Genomic DNA, 18,508 nt, shown 5'->3' on the forward strand with positions numbered 1-18,508 from the left:
CTCTGCCTCCTTGTTCTACTAATTGAATAAAATTGTATGTAAAATTCACAACTGAGTGCTTTTTAACATCGAAGGTGTTCAATAATGAAGTATGTTCTTTACTTTTCAGTTTTTATTCTACTTTCTTTCCTCCTTTTGGTGCCTTTGTGTTCCTTTTCTCTGCATTTATACATAATCAGGTTTCTGTTGTTCAGATTAATGCAAGTGCAAAAGTAGTTCAAAGTACCAGATAAACACAACTATCTGGGAACCAAATTAGTGGAAATTGACTTCACAAATCTCAGTTAACAAAGTTTTTTTCCCATTCATAAGATAGAGAGGAGACATGGAAACAAGCTGATAATATATAGGTTTTCCTTTTTCTTTTTAAGTCAATCTTTTAGATTTTGAGCTAGAGTTAGTATTAACTTCTTTTAAAAGTTTGTTTACTTCATTAAAAATTGATACTCAAAATGTATTATAATAAAGCCTTACTGAACGACTGTTAGCAGTATCTACTAAAGTTAAAAAAAAAAACTTACGGCATAGCAATTGTACTCATCGTATGTACCACAAGAGGGTATGTATCCACCAAGAGATAGACACAAGAAAGTTTATATCATTAATAGCCCCAAACTGGAAACAGCCAGATGTTTACCAGCAGAAGAGTAGGTAAATACACTTTTCTGTTACTCAAAAATAACAATGAGCAAAAGATATCAGACACAAAAGAGTACATATTGTATGATTCATCTTATATGAAGTTCAAGTTCAAACAAATTGAATCTATGGTATAGAAGTCAGAATAGCGGGTACTAATTGGTTGGTGAGAGGAGTGTAAATAGATTGGGCAGGGACACATGGAAACCTTCTGGTTGCTGTAAACTGCCTAAAGCTTGATCTGGATGGAGATTTACATATGTGTATAAAAATGTCCATCAAACTGTATAAGACAATGTGGGCACTATCTGTATGCATAACCAAGCATATTGTTTGATTTTAGTTCATCCCTAAAAGGGTAAGTGAAAATACCCTAAAATATATATGAAAAAAAATTTTTTTTTTTTTACTAAGGCAGAGATATTATGCTACTTTGTTGCAGAATTTTACTGTTGGGTTGACTTTTCATTTTGTGGCTACTGTAGAGTGAACTGAGCTCTTACTGTGTTTGATTTTGATCCTCAAAGCTGCTTTACTCTTCAGAATGTTTTCAATTGAGGATTATTATTTTGCATTTCATTGCTCTTACACAGATTTGAAGTCGTTTGAGGAGGTTTTAGGTAAAAAGGAAAAGCTTGCCTGAAGTTTGAAAAATTTTCTAAGGATGGGTTGCATATTTAAATATAATATATTTAATATATAATATATAACTATATATTATAATTATATATAAATATATTTATATATTAAGTGTAGTATAGAAGCTGTCTTAAGCCATGTATTTTATCTTTTTTATATTCTTTTTATTCTATGTACATTGGTCATTTAATGGGAGTAGATAACACAAAGAGCTTTTGTATTAAACTAACGATTAATTTAAGGCTGAAAATACATAAAAGCAAAAAATGGCTATCAGTGAGGATTTGTGGTCAAGCCATCAACATTTAGATATTTCAGTTTCTGTGTATTAATGATTGAGCCAAGGTTTCCCACTTTACTCATGGCTAACAGCTTTCAGTAAGTAGTTTTCAAAGGCCTTTTGATTATAGGCAGTGGGCTTGGGGTTTCTAGGTTTCCTGAGGAACTCTTAAGCACTAACCTCTTGCTTCCTTTTGCCTCTTGTTTTTACAGGCTGCCCTGCAAGTCGGGGGCCACGGAGAAAGGCTGCACCAGTGTCGGGAGGTCATGCTGCTAACTTACAAATCCATCCCCATGCAAGTGGATGGGGAGCCCTGTAGGTTGGCCCCGGCTATGATTCGGATCTCGCTGAGGAATCAGGCCAACATGGTACAGAAGAGCAAGAGGAGGACGTCCATGCCTTTACTCAATGAGTGAGTCTGCCCTTGCCCAGCTTTGTGAACATGGAGACCGTGGAGAGGAGGGCACTGAGCATGCGCATGGTCAGGGGCCTCCCTGTGCTGGGAAAGGAACAAGTCCGGGAAACTCGGCAGCTCCTTGGTCTCTCGCGCATATTTCTTCTTCATGTTTACTATACGGTGACCACACCCTTCTTTCAGAAGTTATTGCTGTACGATGTGTTAGAGTGAGGATGCCTTTTCACTGACCACTTGAGTATATACTTGCTGGGACCAGCAGAAAAATCACTGAGTGATTCAGGGTTATAAAACATGTCCTGTTAAATGTGTCCTTTTTTGTTTAAGAAGGCACACTGTTGGCCTCCTCTTTACCCTGGTCACTTGGAGAGTGTTGGTTTCTCTGGCTGGATTTGGCTCCCCTCTCTCCACATTGTATCCCCTTCTGCCCTTTCCCAATGCTCCCATTTTGGGGTCCTGTGTACTCTGATGCTTCAACTCAATTTTGCCATTCTGGGTGGCATCCTGTTGTCTAGATGAAACTTGACCCACGACTCAATGCCTAAACAAAATGTATCCCTCCTGGACCCTTTCCTTTCTTGGGTGTTTTGATAAACTGATTTGGACAAGGTGATAATGACTAGATATTTTGAGTGCATTTTATAGAGTCCCTTAATCTAATTTCGATTGAAATGTCTTTTTGGGGTTGGAGAAAGGGATGGAGAAAGATGGGGATTTGGGGTATCTTTTAGAGTATCTTTTATATATCATGCACCTATGCCTGACCTGACTCAAGGTAAGGACGTTTTAGGGTTCAGCCTTGGGCCATTCTTCTGTCACAGTGAGGGTCCCTCCAAGGTGCTCCTCCTATTTGTGGCCTGTGATGCATGGTTACCTATTTGTACTGAATGGCTGGCTTCCTCTAGTGCCTGTGAAGGAAGGGCATGCTTTGCCATGTATTTATTGAGTCAATGTGACAACTACAGAAGTGCCTAGAATGAACCAATGACACAGGTGTCATTGCTCCCTGCCAAAGCTTCGCCTCTCTTTCTAAGATGGCAGATGTTGAAGAACAGCATTCGACAGGGCTCGTGAAGTGTTTTAGTTTTTAGTGTCTGCTTCTAAGCTTGAAGCTGGGGTGAGGGATCTTCTCTCCTCTGCATCCTCCTTTTCCAGAGTCAATCTGGGCTCCCCCAGCACTTTTCCTAGATCGTTATCCAGAGGGCTTGTTTAGTTGCCTTTTTCATTTTGTTTACATTTTGCAGCTAGTGAAACTCTTAGCTCATTTCTGCTGCTTTCTCTATCCTCTGCCTTTACCACTATTAGGTTGAATATACACTTCGTGAGTTTCAGGCAGTGTATCAGCAATAGTATATGGTTGACCATATTCTCTCTTGCAACATTAGAGTTAAGCCATGAACTATTGGTTTAAGAGAAAGTTCTGAACTACTAAGTGAAAAGCCCTCTCTGAGATAGTCCAGGTTGTTTTTGGATCACTTGTAGATTGTTTGTTAACAGAGCTAAAAATTCTTAATATCTACAGGCAAACAGCTCCCATTTTCATGCCTGGTGCTTCTACGCTTAATAACCTTATGAGACATGAAATTGTTTTCGGGTGTTTAGTTTCAAACAGTTTTTGCCCTTGAGAAAGAATTTGTATTTGCTCAGAAACTATATTAAGAATTTATTTGGGCTTTCTTCTCGTATAAAAACAAATGGAAAGAGTTGTTTTCTTTTTGTACACATGGCACATATGACAGATGATGTGACTTCATAGATTTAGCCGGGAAGGTGTTCAAGAAGCAGCCTTAACTCAAAAATGCAGTTATTTCCCACCAGGGGGCAGTGGTGTCTCCATCCAAGCAGCCTCAGGCCGTAGGAAAGACTTGTGTGAAATGGCAGTTAATAATATTCTTTCCATTTCTTAAAAGGACACATGTAAATCTTAAAGATTAGCCAAGATCTTTATTACAACTTATTATTAAAATTATCATTCAACACATTTTTAGAAAATCTCTCACCACTACTATTTTTCACCCTCTGTAATTAGATTGCTTCTTTCTATTTCAGTAGAAATCTTTGTTTGGAAATCTAACTTCTTCCACTGGATTTCCAAGTGGAGTTTCCAGTTTAAGGGCGGCCTGGCCACTAATATCTTCTTACAAGTTTTCTTCCATCTTCTGAGTCCTCCAAGCTTTTCTCTGTTTAGGACACAGTGTGCAAAATTCAATATTGCAGCCAAGGCAGAAAGAGATTATTGAAAGATAATTCTTTCTTCCTTCTTTCCTTCCTTTATTTTTTCCATCCTTCTTTCCCTTTTTTTCCTTTCTCTCTTTCTTACTTTTCACTGTTTCTTCTGCATCATTTGCATGCCTTCTTTTTGAAGAAAGAGAGCTGTTTTAGTTTAAAAACCTGTGTGTATCTGTGTTAGGGGGAAGGGAGTTTCTCAGTCAGAAAGGGGTAGCTTTTCAATTCATCTTAAGGACTTATCCTCCTTTCACATAGCATGTTAACATGAATATTTGAGATTTTAGGGCTGTGGCCCCCCTTTCTGCTGAAATGCTGGTGTTCCTCATAGATTTGCCCCTTCTCTGGGAAATCACATCTGCAGCACAAGTTCCCTCTATGACTGATAAGCTAGTGTGTCTCAGATCTGTGTCTTCAGCCCAGGCTTTCTTCTAAAAACTGAAGACTCATACCCAAATATCTTAGTTGACATCTTTATCTGCATATCTCATAGTCACCTCCACTTGTACACGTCCCCTGCGTTGTTTGAACTCTTCCTTCTGTTTATTTCCCACACCTTTAACTCTCACGCCATCTTTCCCCTCTGCTAGTAACACAGCCTTAGTTGCGGAGCCGTATTCATTACCTCTCGTCAGCATTGCTAAAATACGCTCAATTCATTTCCTTGTTTCCAGCGTTGCTGCCCTTCACACTGTGTCTTTTCCAATAGATGGATTAGAATGATCTTTCTGAAAATGTAAAACCTATATTCCTTGGCTTTACCGACCTTTTTTTTTTTTAATTAATTAATTAATTAATTAATTATTTATTTTTATGGCTGTGTTGGGTCTTCATTTCTGTGCGAGGGCTTTCTCTAGTTGTGGCAAGCGGGGGCCACTCTTCATCGCGGTGCACGGGCCTCTCACTATCACGGCCTCTCTTTTTGCGGAGCACAGGCTCCAGACGCGCAGGCTCAGTAATTGTGGCTCACGGGCCCAGCTGCTCCGCAGCATGTGAGATCTTCCCAGACCAGGGCGCGAACCTGTGTCCCCTGCATTGGCAGGCAGATTCTCAACCACTGCGCCGCCAGGGAAGCCCTTTACTGACCTTTTTGATCATCGCCTTGGTCCTCTTCTTCCTGTGCTCCTGAGCATATTGCTATTTCTGGAGCAGTACGTACGGCCTGTCTCGTGTATCATTATATTTTTGCCCTCCAGTTGCTCTTCTCGAGGTGTCCTCCTCACCCGCTTTCATCTGCTAGCTCCTGCTCGAGTTCAAACTCCATCGAAATAATCACTTACCCTAAGAATCCTTTTCTATCTGCTTCTAGCCATTAAATACACCACTCAGCGCTCCTATAGTATTCTTGTTACTTCTCTCACACCATTTATCAAAACCAGTGTAAGTATTGGTTTGCTTGTCTTCCCTGCTCCTTGGGGAGACCCCGGGGTTTTCCTCATAGGGTCCCCAGTGCCTCGTGTGTCTGAGACTTACGGTTACATGTTGAACAAGGATCGGTTCTATAATGTGCTATCTGTTAGGTTTCTCAGAAATTGTTTCTAAAATAACATAAATCTGAAACCTCGTGAATATAAAAATAATATAGAAAATGTCTTGGTCACATTTTATGGCAGAAGTGGAAGATATATACTTAAGAATTTCAAGATCTGGTGCACATGGATGGCTGGAAGAATTCCCATGAGAAACAGCTAAATAGGAAGCTTTCATGATGCCACTGGATCTTCATGTATGCAAAAAGGAAAAAAATTTTTTCTAAAAAAAATTTCTTGGCTTATGATCCTATTTGCTATTACTATATATAAACTGAAAGGCTAGGCCCGTTATGTTCACTCTCCCCTCCCCTCTCCACCCCATTGGTACAGGAGCATATGTCACTTATGGCTTATGAATCTACTTGAAATATGACTCCAATAAATATCTTCCCCCCTAAAAGTAGTAGAGCAGATTTGTTTAGGTTCATATTCATGTACTAGTAACATGACAGCCAGATAAATTTGATTATGTTCTCTATTTGAAAGGCACTTTTGAGGGAGATCAGAAATTCTGCATTACTCAGGTGCGTAGGAAGATCTCAGCCTGAGTTCACTAGCAATTAAGACAACATTGCTAAGGGTGATTGTATTATCCAAGGGCAAGATTTCTAGTTGGCAAACTTTGGGCAACCGACTTCCACCAACCTGGGCTGCTGAGAAGTATCGTTGGTTATAACTGATAGCCCTTTGAGGATGACAAGGAGTTAATTCATGGGTGGCTTTATATGAGAATTTATGTACCCAGTGGAAAAGAGGGTTGGGGGGGGGGGTACGTCTATTGCAGTTATAGTGAAACTGTTCAAATGGTCTAAGAGAGTGGAGAGAATAATGATGTAAAAGTGACAGGAAGTTTGGGGTTTAGATTCTTCAGTTCCACATTTTGTCTTTTCTGGTAGCCATCGAAGACCCTCTCCTTTTATAAAAGAAGGGAGAGCAGAGAGAAGTCTGTGGGTTCACTCCTCTACCAAGAATGTGAGTGGAATCACAGCATCACTGTGATAAAATTAGGCTTTCTTGGTATTACCTTCGGATTTCTTAGAAAGCCTTCTTTGTTTAACTGAAGGAAGTTAAAGATTTTGTCGAGTCTCTCTTTTGAAGACGGTTGTCTTTTGACACGAATGTTCCAGCAAAGCCCTGGAATCATGAGGACTATGTTGAAGGATGCAGTTTACCTTGATTCTGCTCTGAGTTGACTGTGCCAGCCTACCTCCCGTGTGTGTGTGTGTGTGTGTGTGTGTGTGTCTGTGTGCGCGTGTGCGCGCGCGCACAGATGGATGCCCAGTGAGACCGAGAGCCGGAGGGGACCGCGGTAACCCTCTGTCCCGCCGCCCCGTGCAGCATCCGCGCACCTCCAGCATCTGCCGGCGCCCCGCCGCCTCGTGCTCCAGTCTGTGGCTTGCCTGAGAGCCGGCCCTGCCATGTGTCCTGTTGGCTTCGTCGCTATCACTGGCTTTTTGATTATTTCCGTGGCTGGCTTGATTTTCTTTTTCTTTTCATTTACTGTTTGGTGATGCGCTCATTTAATTTCTGTTTAAATTTTGTGTGTCTCTCTTTCTCTCTCCTGGCTTGTTCCCTGTCTGTCCACGCTGTTTTGCTGACTGTCTTCGCTGCTCATTCCCTGCTGCCTCTAGTATCCATCAGGTGCAAGCTGCGGACCTGCGGAGAGTGTCTGCCCCCCCAGGCTCCTTCACCATGTGAGTACAAAGCCGTTCCGTTTTTACGTTGTGTCTCTCACCTTCATCTCCTCCTCAGGGCCAGACTACCTGCATCCTCTTCCTTCACAGGTCTGCTTCTTAGACAAAGAACCACCTCACTGTAATTGTCTGCTTTAGCCCTTCTTTGATTTGAGATGCAGCTGTGAAATTCTTTGTGTTCTATTTGTCTCAATCCTCTGAGTTCTCAGTTTAATTTTTTGATTAGGTACTTTAGGGTCCAGAGTTGCATGGGGTTTTATAAAATTCCATACTAAGCATTGGTTTCTATGGAAAGTCTGTAATCCCATTAGACCATTCCATTATCTGTGGCTCAGGGATGACCTTGAAGAAGCTCCCGCTGCACTTGATCCTGTGGACGGACCCCTGAAATTATGCGTGGAGCTTTGGTTGTATGTACGTGCATCTGTGGATTTTTCTGGGTTGAGGACCCATAGTTGTAATAAAAGATCAATGACCCAAAGCTGTTAATGAGTTAGCAAAGTGCAATTTGTACATAGTAATTTGTACTTAACACACTCTATGCTTTTATATTTTTCTGGTGAAAAACAGAAAGAAAATGTTTTTTAGCGCTTCACTTCAGGACTTTTTTTATGCTGTTGCCTCTGTCTTGCCCTTCTTTCTTTTCTCCATCTTACATATACTTTTGTTACGTTTCAGGTACTGTTACAGGTGCTTTACACAGGTTAACTAACTTACTCCCCCAACCACCTTATTGCCATATGTTGTATTATTATCTCCATGTTATACATGAGGAATCTGACGCACAGAGAAGTTGAGTAATTTGACAAAGGTCACACAGCTAATAAGTGGTAGACTGGGATTCATACTCCCGCAGCCTGGTTTCAAAATTCATGCTCATAACAATTTATAATCTGCCGCTTTTCATCTATCAGTGTCCTATGTATTTCTCAGGGCCCAGCTGAATAACTGCCTTTTCTAAGAATTGTACCTTGATTCTTGTGGGCAGAACTAGTTACATCCTCATTGGAGTTCACTATTTATACTATTATTGTACTTATTATAGTTCTCAAGGTATAATCGATCGGCACTAATTATATTAGCTGTATATCTGTGTGTATCCCACACTATACTTAGGCCACTTGAAATCATTTACAGTATCTTCTTATGACCCTTTGTGTTCCCAGCCTTGATCACAGACCTTAACACAAAGTATTCTGAAACTAAACAGAATTGTTGGTTGGTTGGTAGAATGAATGAATGAAAGAATGCATGTCTAAATAGAACTCTGCAATATGTAACATCTAGGGATATGCAAAGTAATTCCTAAAGTTCAGTTATGTATCATTTTACTTTCAACCCTAGTCTTGTGGATACATGTTTATTTACTCATTTATGACAAAATACTTTTCCAAAAATATTATTTTGTACTTGCTCTGTGTCAGACACTATTTTCTGCTTTGTATTTAGTGGTGAGCACGACAGCTCTATACCTTCATGGAACTTAAAATTGAGTGGTCAAAGAATCAGTAAGAAAATAACATTTAATTTCCAATTTGGAGGTTATTGCTGGGGTATGTTACATATACCCCATAAGGCCTGTTCAATAAATTTGTGTCCAAAGAATGGCTCTCAGTGATCGTTATTTTCAGCAGCTCTATTGATAGAGTTCAAGGAATTGAGAGTATCAACAATAGGAGTCCAGGTGATATTTGTCATATTTCTGTCACCTTTTAAGTTTTAGTTGTGTTTAAGTTTTCATCATATAATTTGAATGAGGTTCTTTTTTTCTTTTTCCAGGTGCGTATGCCATAATAAGGTGAACTGTCATGTTTGTTTTCATGGCATGTAACAGGCAGTCCACCTAGATGTGGCCACTTAAAACCTGAATATTTATCTAAAATATTTTATATTTGTATGTGCTATATTAATTACTGCATATTATAGATTTTATGTCTCTAACTGATGAAAGATTTATATAATAAATATTAAATTAGAGTATTATTTAAAAAATTCAATAACAGAACTCTTTCAAATAGAGCAAGGAACACAGAGAAAAATCCAAGCACAATGAGTATTGTATTTATATGTTATGACAGTGGCAACTTAGCTTAGACCCACTCTCATGCTGTTATTGCGGCAGTGTTTAAGAATCACGTTAACCTTGCTCTGGTCCTCACGAAAGTCAGGACTCTAGTATCTTGAGCTAAACTTTGACCTTTCTTTTTTTCTTTTAACTCTTGGATCAGCCACTCTCTCTGCTCAAAACAACTCTTTTTTACAGATAATCTTTCCTTTGGGAGAAGCGTCTCTTTCTGCTGTTCCTAAAGTAAAGTTGCTTTTCTAAAGCAACTTAAATTTTCCTTTCTCTCTAGCTTTCTAATGACTTCTTTAATTAGGGAGGGGGTCACGATCTTGACAACATGATGCATAAATTATTAGGAATGGCAACATACTATTAACATCTGCGTACATGGGAAATTTCAGCTTTACACAAAGAAGAATCTTGAAACTTCCGTTTTGATCATATATGACCACATATGAATGCTAAATTTTAATCAAAGGGATTTAGTGGCTTCATCAAATAGAACAAAACAAAGTAAATAGAATATTTCACCACAGATTTTATGTACTGTAGCTTTTTTTTTTTTTTTTTTGACGTCAGGGAAGAGTTATAATTCCCAGAGTTGGCATATGACCTAATTAGTAATCTGGCCATTCTTACTTTCTTTTTTTTCTTTTTTATTGAGATCTAATTGACATATAACATTGTATCAGTTTCAAGTATAAACATAATGATTCAGTGTTTGTGTATATTGTGAAATGATCATCATAGTAAGTTAGTTAATATCCATCACCACATGGAGTTACAATAGTTTTTTCTTGTGATGAGCACTTTTAAGATCTCTCTTAGCAACTTTCAAATAGTCAATACCTATAGTCACCATGCTGTACATTACATCCCCAAGACTTATTTATTTTATAATGGTGTTATTTTATATTTATTATTATAATAAGTATTTTATATTTATTATTTTATAATGGTATTTATGAAGGTATTATTATATAATACCTTTTAACCCCCTTCACCCACTTCACCCTTGTCTCCCCAGTGCTGCTCCAAGAATTATTAGACCAGCACCTCAATTAATAAATTCATTATAATTAAGTGACTTCATAGTAGAATCGTCATTGAAGACTGCATACATGCACTGTATCTCATAAATCATGAATATTCACATTAAATGGTCATGCTCAAAAAGCCCCAAAAGGTGTGTAACTGTAAAATGAGTCTCTGGAATGCTTTCAACTTTTAGCATTGCTTTTCATTAAGTTCTGTTTCCCTCCTGCTCTTCCCTACCAAAATGAAATAATGTGAACTGTTTACATCTAATTTATTCATTTTTCATCTTTCAAAAATATTATTCAGTGTCTGCTTTAGATATCAGATACTCTGTGGGAGACTGGAGATAAGAGATTAGAAAGCTAAGGTTTCTGCCTTGGAGAAATGGACACACCAGGAACAGGCCCACTTGTGTTGCCTACAGGACAATTACAACGCAATGTGACAAGCATCCAAATAGAAATTCTGGTTGTACTTCCATGTGAATAGCTTTTTTTTGACTCTTTATTATATTTGTTTTTGTGTTTTAGTATTTAAAATTAATATAGGTTCAAATTGACTTTTTTGATATATATTTCTCACTTTTCAGACGTATGGATTCATATAACTAGCACCATAATCAGGATACAAAATGGTTCGATCACCCCAAAAAACCTGCTTTGTAATCTATGCCCTTTATGGTCATACCCCCTAATCCCTGCATCTCTCATCTCAAATTCTGGCAACCACTGATTGCTACAGTTCTGTATTTTAGAGAATGCCCTATAAATGGAATCATACAATATGCAACCCTTAAAACTGGTTTCTTTTTTTTTTTTTTTAATTATTTATTTTTATTTATTTATTTATTTATTTATTTATGGCTGTGCTGGGTCTTCGTTTCTGTGCGAGGGCTTTCTCCAGTTGCAGCAAGCGGGGGCCACTCTTCATCGCGATGCGCGGGCCTCTCACTATCGCGGCCTCTATTGTTGCGGAGCACAGGCTCCAGACGCGCAGGCTCAGTAATTGTGGCTCACGGGCCTAGCTGCTCTGCGGCATGTGGGATCTTCCCAGACCAGGGCTTGAACCCGTGTCCCCTGCATTGGCAGGCAGATTCTCAACCACTGCGCCACCAGGGAAGCCCAAAACTGGTTTCTTTGAGTGAACATAACATCTTTGATGTTTATGAGAGTTGCTGTATCTATCATTCCTTTTTGTTGCTGAATAGTATTCCATTGTATGGATGTTTCTGTTTATTTACCTAACAACCCAGAAGGACATCTGGGTTATTTCCAGTTTTGGATGATTCTGAATAGAGCTGCATAAACCTTGATGAACAGGTTTTGTGTAAACATAAGTTTCCATTTCTGTAGGTTAAACACCTAGGAGAGATTCCAGGGTCATATGGTAACTTCATAAGAAACTGACAAACTGTTTTCCAGAGTGGTCGTATCATTTTGCATTTGCACCAACAATGTATGAGAGTTCCTGGTGCTCCACATCTCTGTCAGCACTTGGTAATGTCAATATTTTTACATTTTAATCATTCTAATATGAGTGTCTTTTCATGTGATTATTTGCCATCTTTTATACATTCTCTGGTGAAGCATCCTCTCAAGTCTTTTGCCCATTTCTTAAAATGGCCTGTTTGTTTTCTTCCTGTTGAGTTTTGAGTTTGTCATGTATTCCGGATCCAAGCCTTTGTTAGATATGTGCTTTGCTTAATCATTTCTTTGTTCTACAAGGCAGTTGACTCAATTTTCAGGCCACAATTTCTGACTCATCTTCTGAGGATAGTAGCTCTAGTGTCAGTTGTGTTTTCAGAGCCTTTGCAGTGCTATTCCTATCTGTGTGGTGTGAACCCCTCCAAGTTGCAGGGCAGGATCTGAGGGGAGGGTCTGCTCTCTAGTTCAGTTCCTAAAGTCTGTGGTACTGTGTTTAGGGCCAGATTAACACATTTGCAGCCTAGAGATGAACCCAAGTTCATGGACGTCTTTCTGGAGTTGTCTTCCTGAGCTCCTCCCTCTCTCTCGTCATCCTCGGTACTTTCCCATTTCCTGGGGCTCCATTTTTGGATCCTTCAGCCAGAAAGCTAAGGCTTTAGTTACCTCATGCTACTGCATAGCTCCTGAAACCATGTTCACCTCCAGGGCCAAGCAATGATATGACTGAAAGAGAAAAAGAAGCAATGGTGGTTTGTCCCATCCTCTTGGGACCACGGCTTCTCTTATCAGAGTAGAAGATTCCCTCTCCTTATAGTTTTTTTTTTTTTTAATTTTATTGAAGTATAGTTGATTTACAATGTTGTGTTAATTTCTGCTCTACAGCAAAGTGACTCAGCTATACATACATTCTTTTTCATATTCTTTTCCATTATGGTTTATCCCAGGCTACTGAATATAGTTCCCTGTGGTATACAGTAGGACCTTGCTGTTTCTCTCCCTCTCCTTATAGTTTTAAGCACCAAAAGGCCTTTGTCATTGCTGCTGCCGGCACAGCAAAATTGCCTGAGTGCTGGGTTGCGAGAAAATGGAGGAAGTATAAAAGAGGAAGATTTCCCCAAATTTCTCTGATCATTCAGAGTCCCTTTCCTTTCCTCAAGCCAGAGTTCAAGCGCTTTCCCAGAGCTCTGTCTGCACCTTTTGTCCATTTTAGGCTTTGTGCTGCCTGGAGTCCAGACCAGGGTTGATCAGAGGTCGAAGGAGGAGAGAGCTCAGCGTTAGTTGGACGGTATTTTAAATTCTGGTCTTCTTCCCCCATCTGCTGCTATCATTTATTTTTCCGAGTTCTCAAATAGCTGCTTTAGGCATTCTGTCCAGGTTTTATAGCTGCATTCACTGGAGGAGAAAGAACGGTGGGTGCTATCCTCCTTACCCAGAACCAGAACTTCTCTACTGCCTTTTAAAGCAGCGAGTTTTCACACTATATCCTCTTTTTTTTTTTTTTTTTTTTATATCCTCTTTTTACCTGCTACAGTTACTCAGAGAGTGCCAACGCTAAACTCAGCAGAAGAGCTCTGCAGAGAAACCAGGGCGTTTTTGAACTGCAAACAACAAATGCTAAATGTAATAGGCTATCTTGCACAACCGTCACAATTTAAACATAAACAAGATGTTTCCCAGTGCTAAATGGTGTGGATTTGTTTGTTATCTTGGGGAAGACAGAGTTAGACACAGATCCATGAAAAAAGTATAAATTGTTATATTTGACAACAAGCTGAATATGATGCAGCACATTCTAAACTTGCTTCCAATAAGTGAAGCCTTCTTGGGAAAGGATGAAAGCAAATTGAGTTTTGTTCTATGAAGAAAGGGAGTTTTACTAAGAGAAATATTTTTTTTTGAGAAATATTTTTGATATGTCTATTTTTTTTTTTCTTTTGGGTTGAATTTAAGAATTTTATTACTGAGAAACGACCAAGACAGAACCAAGAATCTTTAATCTTCATGATTAAAAAAAAACATAAATTAGTCAGAGGTGGTTTAATCTTTGCATGCCTCTGGCCACAGAAGTGAACTAGAAATTTCTTTGAAGTGCTTTCTAAAAATTCGGTATTTCTGTTTTCCAACTAGTCACATCAAAGCTTTTGTTTTAACATTTTTTTGAATTTGTGTAATATGCTACGAAAGTTCTATTTATTTTGTTTATTCAGTTCTGGCCCTTTAATTAGAAAATAAGACTTGGTCTGCTCTTTTCAAAACCCTTTCTCTTTTCCATTCTTCTTTCGGTGAACTTCACTCTCCCACACCCTGCACTCTACCAGGGAGTAGGAAAAACATTGCCAACGTAGAAATTTACATGCATGCCTTTGTAAACTATGGGGTTTACCTCTAAGGTAGCTAAGAAGACCCACCACATGTGGTTTGCCTCCAAATGAATTAAGCTTGGTGGCTTTGTTAGAACCTCAGGTTCAGCAGGAATCCTGGGCCAGTCGAACCTTCAGAAGAGTGCTTCACGCCTGAAGAGTGCTTCATGCCAGGAATCTGTCCAGATTCTAATACATGGATTATTACTTTTGGGTCATAATTTCTGGACCAATTGTGAGGGTACCAAAAGGGCCTAAGCATTCAAAAATACTATGAATACACTTGTTGTTAATGCTTCTGTTATTTCTGTGTCCCTGGATGATTATCTCTGAGTAGTAGGATTATAGACAAATTTTAGCTAAATTTTATTGGCTTTCTTTATTTTCTAGATTGATTTCAATGAGCGCACATTACTTCTATAAAGGGGAAGAAAGCAAAAAAAAAAAAATTAGAGCCATTTATAAAAATGTCTCTGCTTTAAAGCTCAGTAGAGAAGTTCTGGTTCTGGGTAAGGTGGGTAAGCACAGTCTCTTCTTTCTCCCCCAGTGACTGCAGCTATAAAACCGAAAGCAAAAAATAAAGTTTATATTTTTAAAAGAACAGAGAGAATTGCTAAACTCACTGATTGAGTACACGATACTTCTTTCAATTCTAGCTCAGAGTCAGATGGCAAAGCATGAGTTAGCTTCAGGCTTTCTGGGGAAGAAAGCTGTTTGCTCTCTGATCCTCCGAGCAGAGGAAACTGCTAAGCTTTACTCATCTTTTTCCTCCTTTCTCTCACTCCCACTCCCATGTTTTATGAATTTCTGGTGATTTCACTTCCCACTGTCCACAGTGCCTTGACTTTTAATCATGTCCAATTGTCCTGTTTCCTGTCTTCCTATGCCACCCCTCTCTGCCGGTTCCATAAAACCAATATAGCAAATTGAAAATTCCCAAGAAAAGTGAGAGCTACTTGAGATTCATCTCATACCAATTTCCAAACTTGAATCCAGGCTGCACCTTGGATCGTTGGTTTTTTCCCTTCCTTATGCTCTGTGAGTTTCCCACAAGAGTTTCTCACTCTGCCTGTGCTTCTATTCCCATGCAGGTACCCGGGGCAGGGTGTTTAGTGACTTAAAGACAAGGGGGGCTGCAGGAGCAGACCCAGGTCTCCAGCTGCAGTGTCTTCCTCCTTATTCTGTGGGCCCCCAAACCCCGTGAAGACATCCTCTGTTTTAAGTGTCTATGGGAGCCCTGCTTTTGTCCGTGTGACATTGACCATATAGTAACCTTTTTGCATTTCAGTTTTTCAGATATTAAAAACAAATGCAGTTGATCTCTGGGATTTCTATCAGCTCTGAAGTTCTGTCATGCTAAAATTCAGGGCACGACCCTAGACTCTGTGAAGATCTGCCCCTGAGGGATCTTAGACATGAAGTAGTTGAGACTTGCCATGGGATATGACAAGGTCATTCTTTATCCTTAGTACTGATCAGGCAGGCCAGGCCCTGTACCGCCTTGGTACACTTTTGCCTTGCTCTCAGCAAGAACCCAGGCAGATTTTTTCATTTCGCCAAAGAGGTAATATGGGCCTGAGATTGAGTTGTGATCAAATTTAGCATCCTGATAACTGTATGTGGTAGCGATTGCTATCATTCCCATCCCATAGATGAGAAGACTGAGAATAAGAAATATTGGGAAACTTGCCTAAGGTCATATGCTATAAAGTCATAAAAGTAACACCCAGGGCTCTTTGAAGATGGCATTTAAGGCACTGAATTCTGCAGTTGATATAACCTCTGGTCATTTTCCTGTGTGTTTATCAATATATATGTAACTTATATGTTTTAATCAAATCATACTATGTAAACTTCTCCCCTTTTTAAGAAAACCTCAGAGACGACTAACACTTTAGAATTCAATTTGAGTGTTTCAAATGCGTGAATCTCTGGTAGTACAGGTTTGAAGTTTAAGTGTTATTATACGAAAAATGTCAGAATGACAAACCCCAGTTAAAAATAAATTCTAGTGTAGCTAAAGAAGGTGGAGAGTCTTTCGGGCTTGTCAGTAATGGTGTTGGGTCTGCGAAAGAGGCTTATCGGGAAGGGTCCTGCTCGCATCCTCAGGGGTTGGATGGCGCCTGTGTTCTCTTGGTGAAGGTGAGCATGGCTCGAGCATCTGGTGCAGTTATGTAAAGGGGTATTAGGACTCCCTCAGCATTTAAAGTTATATCTTGTTGCTTTTAAAATTTAGTTTTAGAGATGCATTATTCATGTCTGCATAGGTGTAGAAACTGTCCTGCGAGTCAGCACTTCTTGTATAATAAAAGGTCACTTCAAAAGAAAAAACAACAACAAAAAAGTGAAGCCGATACTCTCTCGGGTGTTGGCTTGTTGCAGAGCATGGGGCCCAGTGAGCTTCGGGGGGTAAAGAGGAGGGTTTGCAGGAAGTTTTGGGTGCAGTCTATTGGGCAGGACAAAGAAGGGAGGGAAATTCATGAGTTTTGTTTGTTTAATCAAAGTAAATTTTAGAAAATTAAAATTAAAAAAGCCTGACCTTAGAGGTAACATTAGTCCGATAGGGTCTGATAATCCTAATAGTGATATCAAGCCAGAAGAGGTTTCCAAGTCAGGTTAAAATTTTGGAAAGTAAAAAATTAGATTCATCTCATTCTTCTATTATGTATCTTTTTATCAACGGTAATTATAGGATTAAAATGAAGCACGTTAGTTCTCTTAGTGCATCTTTTTAATAGGCATCTGTTATTTATTTTGCTAGGGATGCCATAACAAAGTACCACAGACACAGTGGCTTAAACAACAGAAATTTATTTCCTCACAGTTCTGGAGGCTGGAAGTCTGACATCGAGGTGTTGGTAAGATTGGTTTCTTCTGAGGCATCTCTCTTTGGCTTGGATATGGCCATCTTCTCCCTGTGTCTTCACGTTGTCTTTCGTCCCTGTCTGTCTCCCAATCTCTTCTTCTTATAAGGACACCAGTCAGATTGGTGTCCATATGACCTCATTTTAACTTAGTTCATCTTTAAAGACCTTATCTCCAAATACAGTCACATTTCTGCAGCATTGGGGGTTAGGACTTCAACATACGAATTTTGGGGGCACACAACCTAGCCCATAACAGCATCATACTAGATAAATTTGAATAAATTTTAGGGGTTTTTTCTGTCACCAACTGTGTGAAGGTTGAACTTTGTGTATGCACAAACTATATAGTTGTATATACAACTATATAGTTGTATATACACACAACTATCAATACATGTATTGATAGTTTAATTCTTTAAAATCTTTTTTTATTAAACTAAGGGGCTAAAGGACATTGCTCTTTTATTTATAGCAGATTCTAAGTATTAACTCTCTGGGTACAATAAGACTGGTGACCTCTATGGACCAAAATTCATCTTCTGTAAAATAAGGTGGTTTACAGTATGAACTTTAAATTTTTGTTCAGATCTGAATTCCTAAAACATTATTATAATCAAACAACTATAAAAATACAGATGATAAATGGCAAGGAAAAGGAGTCATTTTGCTAGTCTTTGTGAATAAAAGATTTATTTACAAATGGACTCTCCACCCAGAAAAAAACTAAATACTTTTAGAAAACAGTTATTAATATCTTTAGATAAACTGATACAAATGCGATGTTAGTCATAGAATTGCTGCATTCAGAGAGAAAAAAAGAAACATTTCAGTTTTTACTCCGGTACTGCAGTGATAACTGATACCATATTCTGCCATAGAGTATGAAGAACATATCAATAACAAAGAAATCTAGACGTTTGAGTGTTCCAAGAGGGTATTTATTTCAGATTGCTTTGCTGAGGTGGTAATGAAACGCAACATGCATTTCATTTATAGGAGAGTTTCAGTTGAATTATACCGATGCAATTGAGTTTCCCTCCTCTGTCATAATACCCTGAAACACTTAATATGAAATGAAAAGAGAGTACATTTTAAAAGACATAAAAAGAAAATACTTGTTGATGCTAGATTTAATTAATCCCCAGAACTCATCATCACATTTTGTGTCAGAAAATGGAACTCTAAAAAGAATGTAGCAAGTTCCAAAAGTTGTAGCTAAGATATTTGAGTAAAATGAACATGGCATTGGAAGAATTACAAATGGAACAAAAAAGACAAAGCTTTTCAGCTTTATATTACAGAGAACTATCATTATTTTCCTTAATTAAT

The 18,508-nt window shown here is 38.8% G+C and overlaps 1 protein-coding gene across 6 annotated transcripts in view; it reads left to right on the plus strand.

Annotated features, from left to right (window-relative positions):
- DGKI (diacylglycerol kinase iota) overlaps positions 1–18,508 on the plus strand; it is a 447,458-nt gene that overhangs the window by 295,900 nt on the left and 133,050 nt on the right. For 5 of the 6 annotated variants that reach the window (XR_005021317.1, XM_036864403.1, XM_036864405.1 and 2 more), the window contains 2 exons: positions 1,771–1,970; positions 7,363–7,425. Coding sequence is in view for 5 of the 6 variants with exons in the window: in XM_036864403.1 (XP_036720298.1) it covers positions 1,771–1,970; positions 7,363–7,425 (263 nt within the window). In the remaining variant the exon portion in view is untranslated. The remainder of the gene's footprint in view (positions 1–1,770; positions 1,971–7,362; positions 7,426–18,508) is intronic. The other variant, XM_036864404.1, reaches the window with a different exon arrangement.

The sequence above is a fragment of the Balaenoptera musculus genome, chromosome 9 (assembly GCF_009873245.2).
Source record: "Balaenoptera musculus isolate JJ_BM4_2016_0621 chromosome 9, mBalMus1.pri.v3, whole genome shotgun sequence".
NCBI classification, from domain to species: domain Eukaryota; kingdom Metazoa; phylum Chordata; class Mammalia; order Artiodactyla; family Balaenopteridae; genus Balaenoptera; species Balaenoptera musculus.